The sequence below is a fragment of the Paramisgurnus dabryanus genome, chromosome 2 (genome assembly GCF_030506205.2).
Source record: "Paramisgurnus dabryanus chromosome 2, PD_genome_1.1, whole genome shotgun sequence".
Lineage (NCBI taxonomy): Eukaryota > Metazoa > Chordata > Actinopteri > Cypriniformes > Cobitidae > Paramisgurnus > Paramisgurnus dabryanus.
The window spans coordinates 4,488,139-4,516,010 of record NC_133338.1 but is presented as its reverse complement, the minus strand read 5'-3'; the positions used below and the strand labels follow the sequence as shown (position 1 = coordinate 4,516,010).

Below are 27,872 nucleotides of genomic sequence, written 5' to 3'. Positions count from 1 at the left end.
GACCCAGAAAAGACTCACACACCTTTCCCTGATGCATGCCCACACAGAAATACTGAACTCCCTGGATATTAGTCCTCTAGCTCATGAGAGACTTTGGAATCTCTATTATACAACCGGCGCAATTCGCGAGGCGAGTTTTTTCTGTTCGAGTAAAGAGCGCGTTGATAATATGCGTATTAACGGAATGACAACGCGGGTTTGTTTATTACATGGATGCGCAGCAGCACAAAAACGCTTTTTAATATGAAAAATTAAAGGATTAAAATGTAACAGATTATTATTGAGTCTCTTGGACATAAATGATGACCAATTATGAGACGTTAGAAGGCGCAAAGAGCTGCTTCATCTGTAGCTAAGTAAATAAATGCTTTGCTTTAAACAAATGCATCTACTTTTAAATGTTTTTTTTTAAATGCTACCCAACGGATTTATTGTATATAATGACTCTGCACCTGTAGATATGGTGAGATGAGAAAACATTTTAAGTAATGCTTTAAAAAAAAACATTTCGCTGTCCAAGTGCTGAAATGGCTCTCCACACGTTTGTAAATTCTTTATCTTTTGTTTGTAACAAATAAAGTATTTTTACAGTACAAACCTTATATAAAGCCTATTCTAAAAATGTAATTATACACCATGTTTTTCTTTATAAAAGTATACAATATCAGAACTAAACCCATTATTATTTTTGTTCACATTATGAATTATTTATATGTTTAAAAAAGACAGTAATAGTACTATTTAGTAAAAAAAGATCTATATAAAAATATACTAGGTATGTTAATGTGAGAATATTTTACATCTGTTAATCGACGTGTGATCTTAACTTAAAAACGAAAGTAAAATATGTTCGTCCGCATGGACATTGAAAACTGTGAAGTTTAATTAATATTATATGTTGTTATAATATTATATGTTGTATGTAAATTGTAACGAAAGTAATTCCCCCTGGGATAAGTATTTTTGCTTCTGATTAATAGCGCATATTCATCTGAGAACTGATGATTTCTGTGTTTCAGACCCTGGCTGTGTGCCCTGAAGTGTATATGACAATAAAGTAGTAAATCTCAATGTATTTATTTTTAAAATGTATTTTAAATAGGCCTATAGGCTCATAGGTTTTTTGGTTAAAAAAATTCACAGCACCCCCTGTTCAAAATGACTTCCAGCGGCCCTGCCTTGACGCTTTGTGTGTTCGACTTTAAATGGTGCGGCGCTGACTGGTCGGCGTATGACATCAGAGTACCGCGAGAGCAAAGGTAAAGTCGGACCATTTGTAACATTTCGACTTGCTCTCGCGGTACTTTGATGTCTTAGTTGCCGAACTGTCTGCGCAGCGCCACATAGAAACGCCCTTTGACTCTTTAAGGCAAAGTACCAGCAACATGAGAAGTGGTGGCACGCAAAAGAAAGTGAAGGTACGCAGTACGCTAAAATATAAAGTGTCTGTACTGCGAGCACTGGTTTAGTTATTTACATCGTGTGTTGCTCTTTCACCATTGTGCACCCGCGCACTCGCTCTGTAGTTTGTAGCTCGCGCTCCGGCTTCGATAAACAATGCCCGTTTCTCAATACCAAGTAGGGGAGAGTGGGGCAAAGTGAGCCAGTGGGTAAGTTGACCCACCCCCTTTATCTAGGCAACCATACAGATTTGTAGCCGTGTGACCACAAATACAGGTAGCAACCATAATTTATATTTGGCTATGTTAAAGAGAAGGACAAATTAAAGAGTTATGATTAAAGTATGATTTAAAAAAAAAAAAAAACAGTTTTTATCCTATCAAAGTAAAATGTATACATACCAGGTATAATGGCTGTTATGTCAAAGTAGATTTATCCAGGTCTAAATATTTATACCATACATATTGGTGATAGGCTAATGTATAAAACCATGTGAATGATTTAGCTAAAGATTAGCCTGAATTACTAAGCTAGGCAGTTTTCCAAAACGGTGGCTGTGGGGCAAAGTGAACCAGATGGGGTAAACTGAACCAGGGGTTCAACCCCACCATGAGGCACTGTAACCATTGAACATGTTTCATAACAAAAAGAGCCTAGGTTATATCAACATATGTCAAATTAAGTTACCTGATATCCACTTAATTTTATAAGTTATAAACATTCATTTAAAATAACATACAGCGTATGTATTAGGCCTATTTGCTTAAATTGCATTTTAACAAAGAAACTGCAAGGGTTGAAATTAAAACCCAACGCGATGGTGAAAACTGGATAAACCGGTTTTCTTTTGATTCCCTGATGATGAGGTGATCGATTAGCATTGGGGGTTGGCAAAGAATTGGCAGACCTAGGGGTGGGTGGTTTTTAATTTCTTGACTCTGTGTCACTGGTAGCTGCTAAAACAAGCAGCTAAACCATGTACAATTAATTACATTTTGGAATTAACTTCCTTCATGTCTTTTTATTTATACACTGTAAAAAATATTTTCTGAATTTTTAAGTAGTTAGCATTAAATATGTTTACAAACAATTGGTTTTTTCAAACTCTGGGATGTTTGTGATTATCATCATTCAGAAAAGTGGTGCTTGTGTTTAGACTTGTGTTTTACGTGATTAAATCATGAAGATTACATTAGTTTCTTTTCAGTGTAGAACAGTTTGTAATCAAAATGCAAAAATATAGTATATTTATAAACATCGCTGAAACAAAGAGTGAATTAAAATTAAAAAAGTAATAAAGTTAAAGCTGCTGATAATTTTGTTTATATTTACTAGCCTTTTCTGAGTGAAAAATGTTTAGATTTTGTTAAGTAGCCTAAATCCTACTCCAATTTATTTCAGTGTGGGTTTCTCATTTTTATCAGCTTTCTTTTGCTTTTCAAAGGGCCGTCTACCTTTGCTACCGCCAGTGCTTTAATGTGGGCCGGTAGGCGCCAGTACTCAGTACCGCCACTTCCAAATATAGCTCTTGCGTACCACCACCTCTCCCTGCGCCCAGAACGTACTTCTAGCGTACCAGAACGCTCATTTGCACATCTGTTTAAATCAGAGGCTTAATTTAATCCTTTGGCTGCGCTGCCGCTTTTCAAAGCGCCCGTCACAATGCAAGCTACCTAATTCGTCCCACCGAGAGCAGAGACTACATTACCCATACACCTTTGAGTTTTACAAGTTAAAAGCGCATGCGTAGCTTTTGCTGCTGTCAATAGGCTTGTTCGACTTCATGCGGCGCCCCGAGAATCGACAGCCGGAAGACGTCACAGTATCGCGAGAGCGAGGCGAAATATGATTTCTTGAATCATTCTCGCGGTACTCTGACGTCATCCGGCTGTCGGTTCTTGTGGCGCCGCATGAAGTCGAACAAGCATAGTGTTAACAACGTGGTTTGGAGAGGTGTGTGAAACGCGCAACCATTGCTGCTCTGTTAAAATGAAAATACAATGAATACTTAATATGCCCTCCTGGTTTTAGACTCTGAGGAGTAAAAGAACAAGGCCAGAATCAGAGGACTCTCGCTGGCTGACATCCCACCAAGCCAGAATGATATCGCTGCAGGTACCCTTTTGTAGGTACTACGTGACAATCTCTGCTGTCGCGGCTGTCAGCTTGGTTCCCCTCGACGCAACTTCGGATTTCCTCAGACGATGTGCAGTGTAAAAATACACATACTTGCGTATTATACATACTTGCTAAACTACAAGTGAACAAAATTTCAATGAATTTGAACGACGTGCACAGGAGTTTTATCACCCGCAAATTGGAAAACAATGGGACAAAATAAAGTGATGACTTTCGAGTTTCAAATGGCCAATATTTTGTTATTCTTGAACCCATAGACATGGTCTTGGTGTCCAGAGAGTATCTTTGCCCGACAGCGACAATATGTTATTAAAAAATAAATTACATCATTATGGATAAATGAGTGCTTGCAGAATTTAGGCTACATATTTGTGAATGCTTATCAGTACTTTTGTGTTTCTTTAACTTTAAAGATGAATATTCTTCTTTAGAGATGGGCAATTTACAGCAATAGCACATTATATTCAACAGTTTGAGCTCATAAAAAGGATTTTTCGCTTATTTAAATGATTTTTTTTATGTTTTTATGCACGTTTAGTTTTGGTGCAATTTCATCAAAAGCTTATAATTAGGAAATACACACAACACGCTTAACGTATATTTTCTATATGTTAAAAATGTTGTAAAAATTGCGTATTCTTATATAATAAGAATAACAATATGATACATTTATATTGCGCTCAAAATGATTTAGAAATGGAAAAAGGAATTCTTCTCAACTGAGTGCTTGCAGAATATATAGGCTATATTTGAGAATGCTTGTCAGTACTTTTTTGTTTCTTCAACTTTAAAGATGAATATTCTCCTTTAGAGATGGGCAATTTTCAGCAATAGCACATTATATTCAACATTTTGAGCTCATAAAAAAGATTTTTCGCTTATTTAAATTACTTTTTTATGTTTTTATGCACGTTTAGTTTTGGTGCAATTTCATCAAAAGCTTGTAATTAGGAAATTCACACAACATGCTTAACGTATATTTTCCATATGTTAAAAATGTTGTAAAAATTGCGTATTCTTATATAATAAGAATAAAAATATGATATATTTATATTGCGCTCAAAATGATTTAGAAATGGAAAAAGGAATTCTTCTCAACTACCACCAATAAAGTTTTAAAATTCTTCTTTAGAAAAACGGCATTTAAACCCACGTGCACCGAACAAGAAAACGTATGCTTACATACAGTCCGTGTATGATATATTTTTTATTTAGTTTTACATATTTTTATTTATATGCATTTAATAATAGTCTACCGTAAGGTCATAATGTACACACTGTTAAAAATGATTCAGTGGCTTTGTAAATATCTCTAAAATAAATGATTAAAGTAACTTAATAAAATCTCTTAATGCAGTTATGCGATTTTTTTAGTTGGAAAATAAATTACTTAAAATAGAACAGATATTTTGTGTAAAATGTACATATATTATTTGATGTATACGCCTTAATAATATAAGTATTACATTTACAGATTATTTTAGTCAATATATTTAAAAAGGTCAGAGTAATATATTTAAGTTTTTTAAACTGTAATAATTGCATATTTCAAATTATTATTATTTCTATTTGACATCAAAAATGTGTAAGTTTTACGCCTAACTTGAAGTATGAATTATTTATATTTTCACATTGATATTATTTGAGTAAATGTAGGCAAAAAATAAATTAATAATAAGTAGAAAAAATGTCAATTTTAAACAATCACATAGCCAACGGTTTTTAATCAGCAACAAAGAAACTGCACATTTTGCCGATGACAAACACCTCAGAAACTCCTCCAATTTATGAATATTTACACTCACAATATGATTTTATTTCCTTAGTACAAAAGTATAACATATTATACAAATTCTCAGTGAAATGTATTAAACACCATTGCATACTTTTTATCGTGTTTCATACCATGTAAAGGGAAACATGATAATATAAAAAGTAGCCTACTGTTCAGTAATGCAGAAAGGTGCAACACAACCATGTTAAAGCTATTAAAACGTTCAGATGCAAAAATGAACTAAATGTAAAATTAGATAAACTAGTTAATGATATTGCGTAAATGCGCTCGGTCTCTTCAAAGGTCTTCGCGAATTATTTTGTCATAAGACTCGATTATCATACATCACGTCTCTTCTACTGTAAGTACACGGAAAAAATAAGACAAATGATGCGCGTTAGAGTCGGATTTTTATGAAGAATATGTGACTGTTTATGTAACTGGCAAAAGAAAACTTCGCCAACAAAATGTTTGCCAAAAAGCATGCATTTGTATGACATCAAAGTCTATCGCCTAAACATTGATAATCCGTGTCATGTTACTTCAATATCATACAGTATACGCTAAGCATGAAGTCGAGCACACACATTGTCGTCAGTATGGCCTACATGAAACACGCCTGCCCTCTACAGGTTTTTATATTTCCTGCGTCCCCCACCGAACTCCCCTTCTGCGGGATCTCGCAGAATTTCGGAAGTCTCCGCGGCATTCTGCTCTCAGAAACGCGCGTTTTTAAAGGCCACATCTGTACTACTCAGAAACGTCCATTAACAATCTCTGAATAATTGATTATTTCTCAAAATCTGTATTTTCGTCTGATACAGACTCAAACATAATGTCTGTTTACACACACAGAGAGCTACTGAATGAGCTGCTTTGTGAAACAGCCAATCATAGCAAAGCTCAACATTATTATTCATGAGCCTTTCAAATAAGGTAATAATAGACCATTTCACTCTAAAGACAAATCTTAAGGTTGTAAATGGACATAATAAAAGTTTGTGGATAATTTTTGCACTTATATAAGCCACAAACCTTCTGTGTAGATGAGATAACAATTTAACAGATTATTTCAATGCATTCTTTGGCACCTTTAACTCAGGTCGCATTAACTCTTTCGCCGCCAGCGTTTAAAAAAAAATGCCAGCCAGCGCCAGCGTTTTTCATGAGACACGGACATGCAGCCGCTTGCCATAGGGCAATACTTCCGGGTTTAAAAAAAGGATAATAGCGGTATTGCAGAAAGCCGTAAATACTCGTCATTGGCAGGGAAGCGTTTTCTCTTGATTGACGAGATATCTCGTCAATGGCGGCGAAAGAGTTAATGGGCCATTGCGGTCTTACTTAAGCAACCATGAAAACTGGCAACCGAGCTGTCGAAATACACTATGGGGAAATTGGCCGAAAACAAAACAGACATTCCAGAAAATAACTGGCTACAGCATTTTTTTTACAGAGAAACAGATACGTTAACTTAGCATGTTACCTAAATAACTAGGAATATATTATAGTATATATTTTTATTTAGTACAGTCAAAAACCCACATACAGCTTCTTTACTGTAATAGTAAAGTGTGCAATACAAAATGAAATAATACAAATGACAAAATATATATGATATATTCCCAAACATATTAGGAATCTTATATACAGTAATTTTATATAAAGCCTAGTATTTAAATGATCAAATGGATAACATACACACACGCATGAATTAAATCTGAATGAGCAACACCTACAAAGACATGTGCTCTTACATACAGTAGATTGACTTACGTAACACAGTAAAATGAGAATCCATTAGACGCCCCTGAAGGAGAAACTTAACGGTTGAAGTACATCGGTTAAAATTTTGACTAACACTCACACACTTCACATGGAGATTGTGTTTGTTTTTGAAGTGGGGGGGGGGGGGGGGTGTTGACACTTGAAACATCCAGAGCCAACAAACACCCATCCCCGCATCAGCAGCATCAGCGCGCTTGTTGCTATGGTGACAAGCTTTGGCAGCCAGCAGTGCTTGTTATAAAACTCGTAAGAGTTTCTAATGACCCTGAGAACAAGCTGTCTGGTCATTTAGCTTCTTGTAACACTACACTACTATCTCACAATTGTACTTATGCACGATGAGCAGATTTCTGAATGAATGATTAGATGAAATAGATGTAAAAAAGAAGAAAATGTAAATTTTGTTTTATGGAGGAAAAATCATCGCCATGACACAAAGGTCAGACCGGTTGCCATGTTGTTGAGATGGTTTACTTGGTGGTTTTCAGCTTGTTGCTATGCCGGGTGTTTGCTTCCTGGCATGCAGTTTTACAGTTTCTAGATTTTTAAGGAGATTCTCATTAGTTGCGTGAAGAAAAGCAATGCCACTTCTCTCCTAGTTTGTGCTGTCATTTTTGTCTGTAGCACAATCTAGATAAGTTACAAAGTGTTGATTTACAGTATGTATTTAGTGAGTTCGGTTACACTTTATTGTGTCCTTGTTACTTAGTAAAATTAATTTACAACATGTACTTAGGGTAGGGGTTAGGGGAATGAAAGCCTTAATAGGATGGCTCAGGCACATGCACACTTTAAACTTCTTATCTGGGATAAAAGAGAGAAATAAAATGTATGACAGGATCTAAAACCAAACCACAATAGTAAAAAATCAATGACATTCAACTATAACATCAAAAACCAGACATACAGAACGCGTGGGGTTAAAAATTAGGGACGTTTTGGTCCGAATTAAAATAGGATAGCATTCTCTTTAAGTTGCCATACATTGGGTTTTTGAAAATTAAAGAGGGGGGTAATGATTGGTTGGTATTTTATTGTCGACATGAAATCAAGATGTGCTTTTTTCCTATCTAAATACACATTCCAGGTCTTATTTTCACTATTAGAAAAAGTATGATTCGTATTACTATATAAGTGTGTAACGTCATACTCCATCTCTGAAACAACCTTTTTTCATCAGTTAATGTCACTATTCATTCTTTAAAGGATTACTTCACTATAATACAGATAAAACAATCCCAACCGAGGCATAATGCTGCGTTTACACCAACCACGTTTCAGGCGTCAAAATCGCGTCTACCGTGCCTAGTTTGCCGCTTGAAAAGTTTGAATGTATTTGCGTCAAAGGCAAAATCCGCTTCTTGTGGGAGGGGCAAGTGCTATGCGGTTGTCTGTTTGCAGGATGGCTGATTGATTGTGCATTTATCGAGAGAGTTACCGGTTTGTATTTAGTCACCTTACTATAAGGGACAAATAAACGGCGCGGTCAATAAACGTCACGTGACTCAAAAGTGAAATGTGTGTTTACAACTTAGCAGGTTGCCCAATGTCCTCACTGACATTTTTCCAAGCGAGGTCCTTTTTATTCCTGTCTCTATAGAAATAAGATCTTGTGTCGTATAGCTGTGGGTGACCGGTTACGAACAATATCAAGCCTTCATGCGGAATGAGCACGCTCCTGATTGCTTAATGCGGCGCAAAAATCCGCCAAAGTTGAAATTTTTCAACTGGCCCGTCAGCCGCAAATTCGCGTCAAACGCAAAATGCTCAAAAAGCACCATTCGTGCGTACCATGCATACCGCACCATACATTCAATTCGCGCGAACTAGACGTGCAAATGAGGCGGAATTACGTCTACCGCCAGACGCTAGTCAACGCGTCTTCACATTGACTTAACATTATATTACTCGCGCTTGATGCCTCTACAGTGGCTGGTGTAAACGCAGCATTAGGGTCTTATCTAGCGAAACAATCGTCATTTTTGTCAAAATTTTTTATTTTGAACCATAACTTTTTGTCTTGCAGAATTAAAATAGGATAGCATTCTCTTTAAAGGTGCAGTGTGTAATTTTTAGATGGATCTTTTGACATAAATGCAAAATATTAGACAAAACTATATGGTCAGGGGTGTATAAAGACCTTTCATAATAAACCGTTATCTTTTTATTACCTTAGAATAAGATGTTTTATCTACATACAACGAGGGTCCCCTTACATGGAAGTCGTCATTTTGTGCTGCCATTTCTACAGAAGCTTTTAACGAACAAACTTTTTTTGAAAAAGTTGTCTCCAACGATGACATGTTTGTCCGGTGGCGGCTAACGTAGCTGCGTTTCAAAAGCAAGGGGTGAGCAGTGGACTGAGTCGTTGGTTGCAATGCGCAACCTCACCACTAGATGCCACAAAAATTTACACACTGCACCTTTAAGTTGCCATACATTGTTTTTTTGAAAATTAAAGGGGGGGGGGGTTAAATATGGGGAAGAAGAAATTTAGGATTTAAAACGAGGGAAAAATATTTCTTGCGGTGTGGTGAAAAAAGGTTGGGTTTAGGAAAAGGTTTGGTGGGGGTTAAGAAAAAACAAAGTAAAACATTGGGATTATAAGGTTCTGGGGGTTGGCTTTAGGAAAAGAAGGGGTGGGGGGGTTAAAACTATAACTAAATAACCTTATTTGGTGTTCTGCACCCCTTTGATCCCAACATTGTAAATGTTTATTAAAAAATAGCCTTTGAACTGGTTTGCCTAAATGCAATTCACATCTAATCATAAACAAGTGCCAAAAAGGAAAAAAAAGGATGAAGGGAAAAAAATACACACACTTAGAAATCAATATTAAAGCAACACTATGTAGTTTTTTTACCTTTAAATAATGTCTCTAAAAAATTTTCAGTGATAGAACAACTTTTAACTGGACAAATTGTACGGTTGCTGCAACCTGAGCAGCCTCCTAGCTGCTACAAGCACACTCTGAAAGTGGCGGTGGAGGGTAGGAAACACAGCCCCGCCTCTCCCCCTGCCTGCAGAAGAGTGTCTGATACCAGGCACTGTTGCGCTTTTCAACCACATGGGGGAGCTGTAAGTCATTTTTACATGGAAACTACATAGTGTTGCTTTAATAAGTGCTTAGTAAAATAAGAGCTACATTCTAAAATGTTTCACTGCACACCACTCAAAAGTGATCATTGTTAATGTTAATGAGCTTTGGGAGTGCAAGTTGCGATTTTTTCCCATGTCCCTATTCAGAACTTATTTCCCATCTAATAAACGAATTCCTAAATTATTCTGTATAACTACTCGCACCCCCCCAAACCAAATTTGAACCGCTCTGGTCTGGCAGTCGGATGCTCCAACAAGGAGGCTAAAGGCCATGAGCTGTAACGTCTGTCGCTGTTGAGGTTGGGAGTGAGGTTTACTTTGACTCTTTATGTCTTTATGCTTTGCGTCAGCCATACAAAAACACTTGTTTATAATCATTATATTTAATTTAAAAAAAAATCACACCCTGGTAATGCATAGTTTACTATACGCTGGATTGTAGCAATATGTCTGCTGTCACATGATTCAGGTGAATGGTGCATATTGGTGGTGTTGGGATGAATCCCCTTTCATATCTTAAGTGCTTTGAGTGCTGCAGAAAAGTGCTATATAAATGTAAGAAATATTATTATTATTATCGCTATAGAAAGTGCATGTAACATTAGTAACAAAGACTTGAAATAAATATTTCTTAATGTATATTTTCAGGTGTATCATTGCTTATTTATTATTGCAGCACCACCTGTGAATCGCTGTGCTTACATCACACAAATGTTATCGATTTGTTTGCTCATCAGAAGTAAAGAGGACTGTATGTTATTTCTGAGTGCATCCTTACTTGGCCTTACAGTAAATGTATTATATAAAATCTGTTTTGCCCTATTAAAATCCATCTTCCCGAAGGTCTGCATGTTTGCATTGAATCGAAATGTTTTTTTAAATAATTCCATTACTAGTTTTGGTCAAATATTGATGCCTAATACGATTTATGTTAAATTACTGACGTCTGCTCCATCTTGTTTCCCGTTTCACGGACATCTATCTTCATTTATATCCTCAAAGATTTATTTTAAAGCCACCTACGACGTATCATGCCTTCAGCCCTGTTGGTTAAAAGCCATTTACAAGTCCCAGACCACCTCTTTGTATTGAGTTTGTTGGCTTTTAAAACCTGCGGTCTTTCATAGCGTGGACTGAACTGCTCAAGTTCTCTGTATTGATTTGGCTGCGCGGCCTCTGCAGCTGCTCCTCTTGGCACTGACGGAGACTCGCCGTGATTTCCTGTTGCGTGAAGTCTTTCTCGCATGTGTTAACTCTTTCAACAGAGCTGTTTCTGACACCGAATAATTATTAGTGTAACACTTTTACTAAAAAATAATAGCAAACTTTTGTTCTGTTTCAAATTCATCTTGGTATTTTCCCCTTACATTACGATGCATTCAAGATATATGTTTCTTCAATATACAGTATGCATCCCTTTTTAATCGAACCCATTTCTTTTTTTGTAATACAATGCTCAACCACTACGATCTAAATGCACATTTCAGGTCTTATTTTACATATTTTATCAAAGCACACTATTAGAAAAAGTATGATTCCTACTATGAAAAGTATGAAAGTGTGTAACGTCATGCTTTATCTCTTACTCCACTATTATAAAAAATCCAGATAATGTAGTCAAACTCATGTCATTCAACGTGTTTGTGTCTTTCTTTCTTTCGTCATGCGAAAAGAAATTATGTTTTTTGAGGAAAACATTCCAGGATTTTTCTCAATATAGTGGACTTTAGTGGACCTGAACAGTTTACAGTTTCAATGCAGCTTTAAAGGATCCAAACAATCCCAACCGTGGCATAAGGGTCTTATCTAGCAAAATGATCGTCATGTTCGCCAATTGACACGCCAGTGCAACCTTACGTATTACGTAATCACGTCAAAAAGTCACGCGTTACATATGTGAAACGCACACTTGTGGACCATTTTAAACAATAAACTGACACAAATACATTTATTAGTATAATTTTACATACGACAACGTTGGAACGGTCCTCTTTTTCCACACTTGTAAACAGTGTTGGGGAAAGTTACTTTTAAAAGTAATGCATTACAATATTAAGTTACTCCCCAAAAAAGTAACTAATTGCGTTACGTAGTTACTTTTCATGGAAAGTAATGCTTACGTTACTTTTACGTTACTTTTGCTTTATTTTTTCTTACTTTGCAGGTGTTTTTTGCAGGTGTAACTTGCATTACTTTTAAAAAAAAAAGTAACCTAAATATTAATGTGTACATTTATAAAGTAATGTGTTACTTTACTCGTTACTTCAGAAAAGTAATATTATTACGTAATGCACGTTACTTGTAATGCGTTACCCCCAACACTGCTTGTAAACATTGGAGCGGTAGATTCGCATACGTCATGAGTAACCTGTTGATGTGATTGCGTAATACATAAGGCACAAGACGAGAAGTTGTGGTTAAAAAGTAAATTTTTGTCGAAAATTAAGTCAGTTTAGAGTCCTTTGAAGCTGATTTGAAACTGTAAACTGTTGAGGTCCAATAAAGTCCACTATATATAGAAAAATCCTGGAATGTTTTCCTCAAAAAACTTAATTTCTTTTCAATTAAACAAAGAAAGACATAAACATCTTGGATGACATGGGGGTGAGTAAATGATCAGATTTTTTTTATGAAAGTGGAGTATTTCTTTAATTTCAGCTAATATCAAATCCTCTCCTTTGTTTGTTTGTTTGACACAGAAACCTGTCCAGGAATCCTCTCTCCACGCTCTCCTGGCAGCTTTTCCAACATCTTCAACTCCTCGAACTGTAAGTTCATCCTGAATTTCACTAAATGAGATAATTACGCAAACACAGCCACGATTCACTCTACATAAACTGTCAATGACAACCCTCCAAACTCACTAGCTGTGGATTTCGGGTGTTAATCAAAGCTACTCTTTCAAATTGGAGGTTGCAACCCAGACTTGATTTTCGATTGTATCGGTCCGGGATGACTTGAAATGTTTTTTCACTTTTCTGTGAACCAATTTGCTTGCTAACCCCCACCAATACACTAATGTCTCCGTCAACGCAAGGAATCCCTAGCGATGTGGCAGAAATGCTTCCTACATGTCTGCCAACACTGGAGTTGCTTGAATTGGTTAATTAAGGCATGGCAGTGAAATTTATTGGTCTTGTCTGTTGGGAGCCTGACCTCATTTTCTTGTTTGTCATGAATATTTGAGCAATCTGCGTGTACATTAAGTGATGAGTGTGTTTATTGATTGTGAGCGACGACACGGTGTCGTTGTATTGCGTATAAAATGACAAAGTGATTCAATTGATTTAAATTTGGTGGATCCTGTGATCACACAACTTCACTGATTTACGTCAGGCTTTATTTTTTATTACGCACATTGTTTGGCCTTTTATTTAAAAATGTATTAAGGGATTTTGGGCACTTTTGGCATCCTAAGTGATGCGAATGAAATAGACCTCTACTCCCAGAAAAAAACACTTAACATTTTTTCCCACTTAAATAATGTAGAATACATTTGGATATACCTGCTATTTTGCACCTATTAAATGTTAATGTTACAGGATCAAGCTGACTCAAATACTGTTGTGTAGTTCTTGTTGTTTCATTCTTGACCAATTAGGAAGAAAATTGTAGTCACCTCCATACAACTAAATGCCAAGCATTTTCAAATCAGTGGCAGTTAATGGCAACAACAACAATAGCAACATGTGCACTGACAGGCGACCGGGGATTTTCAACAGGAAATTAAACAAGGCACATGCAGATGGTGCTTCTAATCGGCGTAGTTTTCAATGTTAAATGTCAAGGAATTATTACTGTAAACTAATGTGCAGAACATGTTGACTTAAAATGATGTCTCAGAAATCAACAAGTACACATAAAACTACTTCTATCCATAGAGACTGTGAAATACGTTTACGACTTGCGCGATGTGATCAAATTGATGATTAAATGGTAAAACTGTACTTGAGATAAAAATGAAACCAAGGAATGCAGGAAACCCGGTAAAGTCATTGTCTTCAAGGGCACTAAGTAAATGTTTATATGTGCACACATTAGACAAGGCCATCACAAATGACTACTTCCTGTTTCCAAGGAAGTGACATCAAGCGACAGACACACATGCGCAAAAGATGATTCACCTTATAACGCTCACTTCTGATTGGGTACTTCACTCAAATCTAAGTAACAAACAAAAAACATGGGCGGGAATGGTGGCAGCGAGTTAAAGGCTAGAAGGAATACAGCTATGGCCAAAATCTGAAATCTTGCCGGATGAGCGATGTTTTCATCCAAATCCTACCCCCAACCTAACCCTTAACCCAACATTTCACTGGATTTAGGCCGTAGCTGTATCCTATTCCGCCAGAACTGCTGTTTTTCATCCAAATAATACCCCCAAACCTTACCCTAAACCAGGGGTGGGAAACCCTGGTCCTGGAGGGCCATTGTCCTGCAGAGTTTAGTTCCAACCCTAATCAAACACACCTGAAAAATCGAATTCAAGTCTTCAGGATTACTTGGAAATGAAGTTCAGGTGTGTTTGGTTAGGGTTGGAACAGTGGCCCTCCAGGACCCAGGGTTCCCCACTCCTGCCCTAAACCTAACATCTCACAAAATGTGGATGTAGCTGTATCCCCTCTAGCCAGAGCCCAATTTGAATAGTGCAGAGGACAGAATCATCTTTATTTCAAAGTGGGGGGGGGGCTACGCCCATTTCAAGAGAACAAGTTACGGTCCCAAAAGCTCCAAACAGCCTTAAAGGGATAGTTCACCCAAAAAGCAGTGTCTACTTTGTAGTCTCCTGTAAGTACTAGGCTACTACTTTATTTAAAGGGATAGTTCACCCACAAATGAAAATTCTGTAATCATTTACTCACTCTCGTGTTGTTACAAGTGTGAAATGTAGTTATATTGTAATGTTGCAGTTTAATAATTCCCACACTGTAATTGAGTGTCGTCTCATTTTTTATGCAAAATGTATGTGAAGATAAACTAAAGATGCACAATACTGTGTGTTGCCATAGAAACGGATCAGTCTGAGGCTGAGGATGTGCATGGCATTGAGTATAACATCACGAGTTGTCATTTGGTAGTGGTGCCCACTTACCATTTTGGAAATAAAAATGGTTATTTTGGACTTTAATTCCTGATGTAAAAGTTCTCATTTTAATATATAATATTAAGCAGAATAACAACATGGTGTGGGATTCAGTACGGTACTGTGTAGTACACTAGTATATCGAGCCAGTCAGTTGTAAAAGAAAACCAGATAAATAACATTTAATGTCACTGAATATCTCAGTAAAAGAATTGAATTTCACTAAACAAAGTGCATTTATTATGGAGATGAATGGCTGTAGATGGATATCAGTTATGTTACTGTGGTGCTGTAATAATGGTGTAATCTTCACAGCTAGATGAGATTCACAGGGATTATCGATTCGCAGACCCAGTGAATCCATCCTAACAGTCATTGTAATATAATATTAGCACGGGCGTCTGGCAAACGGTTGTAGAGTTTGTTCTTTAGAAGACATACATGTTTTAGTTTTTAAATGGAAATGTTCTCATTACTTTCTTCTTCAAAGCTCATTTCTCAATAGCTTTCAGGTGCATAATCATGTGATGGGCTGTCAATCATTTTCACACTGCTGAGTTACTCCTGGCAGCATAAATGATGTTTTAGTGTCAGCTTGAATCGCATATACCATTCCAGGACAAAAATAATGTTTTCGTCAATCTCTAACAACTGCTGAGATTTCAAAACTTTAAATTAAAATAAATGTAGGTTTTTTTTCTACCTGTCGTTGCATTCGGTGTCATGAGATATTTGTTCTTGTGGGTGACCTCATTCTTGGAGATTTGCAGAAAGGGATTTGCACATTAATTGAGTTCTCTGAAAACATACAGGATGTACAGGGTAGTGTATTTTCTAAATCGTGCATACAGATTAATGGAGTAAAATTTCAAGCTAAGATCAAAGGCCCGTGGTAATGATATACAAATTTAACACAGTCTCACCCCATGTCGTCAATATTTGACGACACTTGACCATTCGTCAATATGTGACGCGGAGGGTATACCTTTCGCGTCATTTTTTGACGAACTGGGGACTTCAATACTATTACGTCCGTTGCATTCTCTTCTCCTATTTTCTTACCATTTTCGCGTCGGTTTAGGGTTAGATTACGCAAAATTAAACAGTGTACGCGAAATTAAACAGTGTACGCGAAATTAAACAGTTGTCACCTGGCGTTGGGGTTAGAAACAGTTGTCACCTGGCGTTGGGGTTAGAGTTATGTTTGGGCAGGGATGTCATTATGTAAATCTAACCCTAAACCGACGCGAAATTGGTAAGAAAATAGGAAAGAGAATGCAACGGACGTAATAGTATTGAAGTCCCCAGTTCGTCAAAAAATGACGCGAAAGGTATACCCTCCGCGTCACATATTGACGAATGGTCAAGTGTCGTCAAATATTGACGACATGGGGTGAGACTGGGTTGACAATTTATCACACTGTAAGTTCCAGGTCATTGTAGGATGTACAGTGTGGTATTCTCACGATAATCGATGATCGCTCACTAAATACAGTTTTGTATGCCATCACTATTTTGACAGCATCAAGCCAAACCAAGAAGCTTTTATTGTGCAAGATTGAAGACACTGCTACAACATTACAATACAAGACATATGCATAAAATAAATAATAAAAACATTATTTAATATGCACTTCCAATGATTAATCGTGATTAGTTGCATACAAAATAAAGTTTGTGTTTGCATAATGTGTGTATGTACTGTATGTAATTATTCTCTAATTATAAATACACAAAAATTCATGTTTATATTTAAGAAACCTTTACATGCGTGTATATCAACCCTGTATCATGAAATGATGTACCTATAGACGGTTTCAGCAGTAACAACATAAACAAGCAACTTTCGTGGTCATCACGTAACTTCCGGTAAACTCTGCGAAGAATAAATAACAACAAAGTTCTTTTAAAGTAGTTTATTTATATAACGAGCAAAACAACAACAACACGTAGATTACATAGGAACGCAAAACATTCAGTTTCAGCGCTAGTCTGACCATTAAACAAACAGAAACCAGAAGTAAAGTTCGGACCAGACGCTTATCGTGTCACCGCACGTCCGCCCGATGAAACAGTCTATAGTCACGTAATTTTGTGAGTTTTTTCCGTGACACTGACACGTTTTTCTGTGAATGTCTCACTGTCACGTATTTGTTACTCAGCTGTTTTGTCCTATCTTCAAACCATTGAGACTTCGGTTTAGGGTTAGATTTGGTATTAGGATATCACTTTACGTATTGGTTTATACCTTTTTTCGTGATTTATTTTTTTATAATTTATGATTTTTAAACAATTGTCGCCTGGCATTAGGGTTAGAGTTGGGTTTGTGTAAGAATGTAGCTTTATGAAAATCTAACCCTAAACCGAAGCAACAATGGTAAGAAAATAGGACAAAACAGTTGAGTAACAAATACGTGACAGTGACAAGCTCACAGAAATATGTGACATATTCGCGCAAAAGGCGGAAAAAAGTGTCAGTGTCACGGAAAACACTCACAAAATTATGTGACTATAGGTACGTAATTTCGTGATAATGGGTTGTGTATATGAAGAGTTTGGTTCCAAAACGCAATATATCCATTTTGATTAATTTGGGTAAAATGTGTTTTCTATACCAAGAAAGTGACAAGATGAAATTACTATTTTTTTTTTTGCTGTTGATCACGAAGTACAAACTAGATGAGGAAAACTAGGATTCTGTGTGAATTCAAAGTGCCGCCATTGTTGTTTACAGTGCGTGGAATGGTGCGCTGTGATTTGTTGATTTTGGAAAAAAAAGGTGAAAATATGATAGAATAACACTGTGGATATCAGATTTTGCGTAAAATGAAGAAATTACTTTTTAGTACTAAAAATAGTGATTTTGGCGGAAACTGATAAAAAAAGGCGTTTATGGCATTTTGCAACAAAACTATTTATAAATTTCGCAGTTTGGAATTATAAGGTTCTATTTGACATTTATTTTTTTTATTGAGTTAGTTACATATTCTTATTTACTGAAAACGCAATATATATATATATATATATATATATATATAAATATATATATATATATATAAATATATATATATATATATATATATATATATATATATATATATATATGAATATATACATACATACATATATATGAATATTTTTCTTGACCTCAACTACAGTGCAGTATATACATATATATTCCACTGTAGTTGAGGTCAAGAAAAATATTCACGACACAATTATAAGGGCCACATGACAGCCAGTGTCAAAACCAACCACATCAGTTTAATTTAATGTTAACCCATAAAGCTAGGTAGTGTCCTAAGTTTGATTATTAATCTGTTATGTCATGTTTATGACAGATTTATGACAAGTTATGGTGTCTTGGTTTATGTCAAGTTGTCATAACAAAGACATCTCAAACAATATCATATTTGCATTAAAAATAACATAGCTGAGTAAATGTTACTTAATGACAGTTGTCATAAACATAGATAAAAACTCCTTCATGTTCGTGACACGTCACATCATAATTATGATGGTGTCATGTCACACCCCTTCAAGTAAAGTGTTAGCAAGATTTGTTAAGGTTAAAAACAAAATAAGAGCATCCATACCTTATATTCACTGGTAAAACTAATAGATTTGGCACACACAAAGTCAAAAACAATATCAATATATATTAAACTTTTTTCTTTCTTTTATTGTTTGATTGACATTGAGACAGACAGCTTTAAGATCTACCATATTGGCAAGAATACATGAATTCTTCTCAAAACAGATATTTTTTAAACTGTAATTCTGTGTGTTTTAATCCGGGTCATGTCAGTGCCTGAATTGGATTTGTCAATCAGCTCGAGAAAGATTATTTTCATGTCTTGTCGCTCTTAATAACTCTTTTAACATCAATCAGGTCCCGAACTTTATCTCTCTTCATAACTATTTTAACATCAAGCAAATCCTCCTTAATTTTCTAATCCCTGCATGTTTTAAAACTGAAACTTAAATGTCATACGCTTGTGGATGGACACGCATCTTTAAGCAAGTTATGCAAAGACAAACTTTATTTTGTATGCAATTAATCACGATTAATCGTTTAACAGCTCTAAAAGTTCTAACAAGGCAAACAATTGTGTTGTATTGTCTGTAAGTCTGTATTGTGTGATATACACGTAATATTGTGCTACAGTTCAGTGGTAGAACATTGCGCTATTAGCACAAAAGGTTTGAACCCATTGAACACACATGCTGAAAAAAAATGTATACCTTGTAATGCGCTGTAAGTCGCTTTGGATAAAAGCATCTGGCATATACATAAATGCACATGTAATATTCAAACTGCATCTAGATTGCCAGGGCTGAAAAAGAAAATCACCAATTTGTTCCTTTTATCCAGAACTAAAAATGGAAGTTTATTTCCAAAACAGCTTACTGTCCCATACATTTGTGAGGTTAAGTGCTTTACACAGCAGGACGATTGTAATGCTCGTGGATCACAGCTTGTGGCAAACCCGAAACCTTCAATTATCACCGTTCTGCTGCACCCAGTAGATAATGCCACAAAAATGCCACATATTTCTTAACCGGCGCAAGCAAGTTGCATAGTTTGATTCATTTTTGCTCTTCCTTTGCTTGCTAGATCGATACGTATCCTTGCTGAGAAGGGATGGTAATGGAGTTTGTTGATATATAAGGTTATAACCGATGTTGTCTTTATGGATGCAGGAGGCTGGAGGGGGTTGTCTTTGACTGCGGCTGTGGCATTCGATGGATTCAGCTCTGGCAGCAGCGAGGAGAGGCTGGCCTGCACACCCAGCAGCTCTACTGCAAGAACGGATCGTACAAGATACGTCTGAAATCAATGAGCATTGCCCATTGTGGTAGGATGTCTTGCATAAATAATATATATATGTGTATATATTTTTTTACGGCAATTGTGAAATAAAACATATACTGCAGTAACTGAACACAAATAAATAAAATAATAAATAGAAATGAATAAACAATATTCTCACAGAAGCCTTTTACACTATACTGTTGGGCTGTCAAGCGATTAATCGCGATTATTCGCATACAAAATAAAAGATTGTCTTTGCATAATCTATGTTTGTGTAATTATGTATATTTAAAAAATATATACATACAATTGTATAAATAATTTAAGAAAATGTTATTACATAATAATTACACACACATATATTATGCAAACACAAACTTTTATTTATTTGTGATTAATCACGATTAATCATTTGACAATGACTGTGGTTACTTTAGTAAAACTTGTAAATAAATGTGTCGTATGATCAATGAGCATTGCCCATTGTGGTAGGATGTCTTGCATTATAATATATATATATATATATATATTTTTTTTTTTTTACTGCAATTGTGAAATAAAACATATACTGCAGTAACTGAACACAAATAAATAAAATAATAAATAGAAATGAATAAATAATATTCTCACAGAAGCCTTTTACACTATACTGTAGGGCTGTCAAGCGATTAATCGCGATTATTCGCATACAAAATAAAAGATTGTCTTTGCATAATGTATGTTTGTGTAATTATGTATATTTAAAAAATATATACATACAATTGTGTAAATAATTTAAGAAAATGTTATTACATAATAATTACACACACATATATTATGCAAACACAAACTTTTATTTATTTGTGATTAATCACGATTAATCATTTGACAATGACTGTGGTTACTTTAGTAAAACTTGTAAATAAATGTGTCGTATGATCAATGAGCATTGCCCATTGTGGTAGGATGTCTTGCATTATAATATATATATATATTTTTTTACTGCAGTTGTGAAATAAAACATATACTGCAGTAACTGAACACAAATAAATAAAATAATAAATAGAAATTAATAAATAATATTCTCACAAAAGCCTTTTACACTATACTGTAGGGCTGTCAAGCGATTAATCGTGATTAATCGCATACAAAATAAAAGATTGTCTTTGCATAATGTATGTTTGTGTAATTATGTATATTTAAAAAATATATACATACAATTGTAAAAATAATTTAAGAAAATGTTATAACATAATAAATACACACACACACACACATATATTATGCAAACACAAACTTTTATTTATTTGTGATTAATCGCGATTAATCATTTGACAATGACTGTGGTTACTTTAGTAAAACTTGTATATAAATGTGTCGTATGATCAATGATCAATATATATATATATATATATATATATATATATATATATATATAATTTTTTTTTTTTTTTTTTTTTTTTTTTTTACTGCAATTGTGAAATAAAACATATACTGCAGTAACTGAACACAAATAAATAAAATAATAAATAGAAATTAATAAATAATATCTCACAAAAGCCTTTTACACTATACTGTAGGACTGTCAAGCGATTAATTGTAATTAATCGCATACAAAATAAAAGATTGTCTTTGCATAATGTATGTTTGTGTAATTATGTATATTTAAAAAATATATACATACAATTGTATAAATAATTTAAGAAAATGTTATTACATAATAATTACACACACATATATTAAGGAAACACACACGTTTATTTATTTGTGATTAATCACGATTAATCATTTGACAATAACTGTGGTTACTTTAGCAAAACTTGTATATAAATGTTTCGTATGATCAATGAGCATTGCCCACTGTGGTAGGATGTCTTGCATTATAATATATATATATATATATATATATAATGTTTTTCTGCAATTGTGAAATAAAACATATACTGCAGTAATTGAACACAAATAAATAAAATAATAAATAGAAATGAATAAATAATATTCTCACAAAAGCCTTTTACACTACACTGTAGGGCTGTCAAGCGATTAATCGCGATCAATCGCATACAAAATAAAAGATTGTCTTTGCATAATGTATGTTTGTGGAATTATGTATATTTAAAAAATATATACATACAATTGTATAAATAATTTAAGAAAATGTTATTACATAATAATTACACACACATATAGTATGCAAACACAAACTTTTATTTATTTGGGATTAATCGCGATTAATCATTTGACAATGACTGTGGTTACTTTAGTAAAACTTGTATATAAATGTGTCGTAGATTTGCCGGACATCAGCGTAGCTCACAGTAACCTAACTGTGCTTGAGGGAAATAACGTAACGCTAAGTTGTAACGGTTCTGGTGCTCCATTACCCGAGGTGGACTGGACCGTACAGGGCCTTCACTCCATCAACACACATCAGGTGAGCAACATTCATCAGCTACGAAACACAGCCCGTTTATTTCCCACTTAATCGTAACGTTTTGTGGTTGCCTTTCAGTCGAACGTCTACTGGCCCAACATTCACTCCATCAACCTGACGCTGGTCAACATCAGCCGGGACGACAACGGTTTCACGCTCACCTGCATCTCGGAGAACGTGGTCGGCATGACCAACGTGTCGCTTCAGCTGGCTGTGCTGTGTATGTAAAGTTTATCGTTTGATTTTGTTTGCCATATTTAGTGGTGCTCATATTTAAGATTAAAAGTTTGTTCTAAACTCCAGTGCATAACTCAGTCTGTGGCATTTTATGTTAAGGACATTAACATTGTGGGAGTAAGTGTAGCAAACATTACTCACATTTTTCTCAGATGATGTAAAAGTCTACAGCAGAGTGCTTAAAATAGAATGCACTTAACATAAAAAAATGAGCGAGCAAAACAATGTTGTCACTAAATGGTTACAGTCAAATAAATTGAACATGGGCTGCAAATCCTTATTCAGTGAAAAAAAACACATTTCCGAAAGGTGTTGTCGTCGAAATATGAACATTATTTAGAACAGAACAAGGTATATTAATATTAATTTAGACAACCAGTTAACAGCAATACACCTGTAAGCCGTGTGTAAATTTAATCAGGGGTCATGTGGGAGGACGTTAGATTTTGAGTCCACACTGTGAAACTGGGTTAAACAGGTATAAGAAGTAAAAATGTCTGGAGGCAAAAATTGTGTTGCTAACATTTGGGAAGTGTTCCGCTTTTTAGTGGGAATGAAGGATGTTTCCCGCTGATGAATTTAATGTTCCAGCACCCAGATATGATCTGACACTCAGGCATCATTATGTTCATTAAACAGCACATGATTTTAAGACAGTGGGTAGATGAAAAGCATTACATTTTATCACAGTGCTGACTAATGACTGTGATGTTAAAGTGAAATGACAGCGGCAAGATATACAGCCACTGAGTGGAAATATTTCCATGATTGGTTTTGATAACCGAGTGCAAGGCTACTTTATATTAGGAAATAATAAGAGGTCATTGCTTATTGGCTCATAGAGAAACTCTTTGTACGTGGTTATAATACTTGGTTTTATTTGTCCCTTTTGTTGTAGTCACTGTGTCCTTAACTCATTCCCCTCCAGCATTTTTTTGTGATTTTCAAGTTTTACAAAATGCCTTCCAGGAAAATCTTCTTCTATAAATGTATAAACATACAAATAAATGAAAGAACAGACCCTCTGCTTTCAAACAAATAAACTAAGCGGGAAAAAATGTTTCATCCTACCTACATTTGTTCTCTTTTATAACCTCTTAAATATGGTTTCTTCAAAAATACCAAATTTTGAGCAAAAAGCTAAAATAACTGCAGGTTTGTAAAATATTTTTTTAGAGATCAGATTCTGAACGATTATCAAAACATAAACAATTTTTTTATGAGTTTTTGCTTCAGTTTTTGATAAATTGGGTAAGCTATTGTATAATTGCGGAATTTAGATTACCGTACAAACTCGTCATTGGCAGGGAAATTTTTCTCTTAATTGATGAGATAACTCGTCAATGGTGGGGAAAGAGTTAAAGGTAATCACCCTTTAGCTGGTGTATAAAAATTCAGTTTTGAATTGTGTTTACTCTTATGAAATGATGTTTGACCATTTAGAATCAAAATGTGAGTTCGTTTATATGTAATGTTTGAACTTGGTACACAGTCCCTTACTCACAATGTCTCCAAAATTGAATTAATGCATTTGGCTTGGATGAGAATTCAATGTATACTTTCAATCAGTATATGTGTTATCTGCGATTCAAACCCATTATATTTGCATTGCTAATGCAATGCAGTACCAATTGAGCTACATGAATGTGTGTAAGTTTTAGAAGGATCTCTTGACAGAAATAAAATATAATATACATAAATATATTATCAGTGGTGTATAAAGACCTTATGTAATGAAGTGAATTGTCTTATTATCTTAGAATAAGTCGTAGAATAAGTCTTAGACGATGACATGTTTGTCCTGTGCCAGCTACCATAGCTTTTCATTGTATTTCGAAATTGAGGTTCATTGCAATTCGCAATCGCACCAATAGATGCAAAAAAAAAAACCATATTATACGTTTAATTCCCACAACCTATTAACGAAACACAACATCTCGCATGATTTAGCCCGTAGCTGTATCCCATCTAGCTGGAACCACTGTTTCATCCTAATCCTACCCCCAAACCTAACCTTTAACACATCTCGCGATATAGGCCATAGCTGTATCCCATCTAGCCAGAACCGCTGTTTTTGTCCTAATCTTACCCCCAAACCTAACCTTTAACACATCGCGCGATTTAGGCCATAGCTGTATCCCATCTAGCCAGAACGGCTGTTTTCGTCCTAATCTTACCCCCAAACCTAACCTTTAACACATCTAGCGGTATAGGCCATATCTGTATCCCATCTAGCCAGAACCGCTGTTTTTTTTTCTAAACGTACCCCCAAACCTAACCTTAAAGGTGCAGTGTGTAAATTTTAGCGGCATCTAGTGTTGAGGTTGCGAATTGCAACCAATGGCTCAGTCCACCGTTCACCGAAACGCATAGAGAAGCTACGGTAGCCACCACAGGACAAACATGTCATCGCCGGAAACAACAAGCGAATCTGCGAGACGTTAGTTTTTGTTGACGTTTGAATTGTTTTCAAACAGACGGAGCATAGCTAACTCCTCCCCCTCCCTTCCGTGCATCATGAACCTGCCCAACCCCCACCCCCAAATCCTTCTTGTCTTTTATTGGCTGGAACACTTTGTTATGGTTTCTGTTTGTAGGTTTGGCCACTATGTTGTTATTGCCGTTTGTGAAGCCTGGGCTGTCTACAGAGATCGCGGTTTTTTACAGTTTGATCAGCGGACAGGCAGCAAGCAGATAGTGAGGAGATGTTTGCTGTATGTAACAAAAAATGTTTTATGGTCTAAAACGCGTCAATTAAAAACATGGTGGCACAAAATGGCGACTTCCATGTAAGGGGACCCGCAGTGTATGTAAGATAAAAACAACTTATTCTAAGGAAATAAAAACATAATGGTTCATTATATAAGGTCTTTATACACCACTGATAATATAGTTTTGTATATTATAATGCATTTCTGTCAAGAGATCCTTTTAAAAGTTACACACTGCACCTTTAAACCAAACATTGCACAAAATTCAGGCCTTAGCTGTATCCTATGTAGCCAAATCTGATGTTGCTAAATGGTTGCTAGGGTTTCCTAGGTGGTTACTTGGTTGTGGGTGGGTTGCTTGAGGCATATCTTTTATGCAATCCCCATATCTCTATAGCATTTGTATACCTGCTGTAGATGTATGTGGGGACCAATTTCATTTCAAATATATGCCATTGTGGTTTGTTCTTTTTAGACAATTGTAAGTGAAATTGTTTCAAAAACTCACAAAATAGCACACCTATCCTCAAGGCGGTCTCCTCAAACCGTGCCGGATGAAATCTCTGAGATGATAATAACAGTGATGGTCGCCTTTGCGAGCGCCACTAATAACAAAGTGAACTAGTTGGATTTTTGTATTCCGATCAAACGCTCCGCATATGAGATCCACATCCCTCCTCCTCTCATTCTCTCTCCTGATGGGATTTCAGCAGGACTCTCTAAATGACAGGTCTGATGCTGCAGAGAGAGCAGACAGGCCGGGAAGGAGGGTGCTATTGCATGCTGATTCTAAAACACATGTCATCTGTTTAGGCGGGATGTGTGCGGAGCTCGCGCTACAGGAGGCATCTCGCTGCTGTCTGGGCTCATCAGTCAGCCGAGCACAAATCACTTCTCTGAAAAAGGCCAACTGACAATAATGTCGCATTCTCATTTGAATGACAAACAAATACGCTCTGTCGGACAAAATGCTCTACCTTGCCGTGGAATAATATATAGTCTGTGACAGTGAGATTGTAAACTCTTCCTGCATCGGTTTATGCTCTGACTTCATTTTAAAGGGATAGTTCACCCAAAAATGAAAATTCTGTCATCATTTACTCACTTTACTCAGGTTGTTACAAATCCGCATAAATTTCTTTGTTCTGATGAACAAAAAGGAAAATATTTTGAGAAATGTTTGTAACCAAACCATTTGGGGACCCCATTTACTTCCATAGTAAGATAAAAGAATAGGGTCCACAAACAGCTTAGTTACAAACCTTTCTCAAAATATCTTCCTTTCTGTTCATCGGAACAAAGAAATTTGTATAGGTTTGTAACAACATGAGGGTGAGTAAATGATGACAGAATTTTCATTTTTGGGCGAACTATCCCTTTAAGCTAAAGAATTTATCTTTATATAAAGATAAAAATTAATAATTTAGAACAATTGTGGTTGGTCTTAAAAATCAGCTATAATAATATTAACAAATATTAATAAAAGATGAAATACAATATTACTCATTGCAGTGGCGTAGCAAGACGGTCCCGGGCCCATATGCAAAAAAAATGTACGGGCCCCCTTAAGACAAAGCCCCCCCCCAACCTTGCCCGTTGGCCCTGTTAACTGTGGCGCGCAGGTCTGTTAACAACATATACTTTTAATAAGGTAGTCAAATATTTTTACTTTACTGTTTTAGTTTAAATGGTAGATTTAAATAAAGAAAAACTTTTTGACTCGTGACTAACTTCTCCGCCTTCTCTTTTCTCTTTAAGGCCCCACTTTTATGTTTATATTTGTCCATCCATAATGTTCATTTAGATAGCCATTATAGTAACCTCTCACACTGTGTTTTCTTTTTATTTTGGCGCGGCGATGCGTCATGTAAAAAAATGAAAAAAGACGCCGAGCGCAAAAAAATAAAATAAACGCAAACAAGAAATGACGGAGAAATTAGACATTACGGAGAAACAAGAAATCACTACACATGCTATGCATACAAAAATATTTATTGCGGCCACAAATAAAAATTAAATTGAAAAAAAAAAGTTTAATAAAAACTGGGGTGGGCCCAGGGCCGGCCCCCCTATTGACCCGGGCCCATTTGCACGTGCATACCTTGCATTCCCAGACGCTACGCCACTGACTCATTGTTAGTTCATGTGAGCTTATGCATTTAAATGAAACCTTAAAGCCCAAGAATGCTTAGGCTGGTTTCAAAAACTAAGGTGACTTTACATCATTGCCTCAGGAGGCAATGACTTTGGCGGCATATAAGCAGCTCCGGGAAACGCATTCAGACAGCCTTTATAGGCAGCGTAATAAAATTTTGTTCAAAATATAAACAGCGATCACCTTTGTGATAACTTATTAGGAGTGTAACAATTCATCGATATTGATCGATACATCGATTTTGTTTATAACGATC

General features: G+C 35.7%; 1 protein-coding gene across 2 annotated transcripts in view; it reads left to right on the top strand.

Moving 5' to 3' along the window:
• Window positions 1-27,872, top strand: part of ntrk3b (neurotrophic tyrosine kinase, receptor, type 3b) — a 176,945-nt gene that overhangs the window by 58,348 nt on the left and 90,725 nt on the right. For both annotated transcript variants that reach the window (XM_065294216.2, XM_065294217.2), the window contains exons 4-7: window positions 12,901-12,969; window positions 19,989-20,143; window positions 22,371-22,513; window positions 22,592-22,733. In XM_065294216.2, coding sequence (XP_065150288.1) covers window positions 12,901-12,969; window positions 19,989-20,143; window positions 22,371-22,513; window positions 22,592-22,733 — 509 coding nt within the window. The remainder of the gene's footprint in view (window positions 1-12,900; window positions 12,970-19,988; window positions 20,144-22,370; window positions 22,514-22,591; window positions 22,734-27,872) is intronic.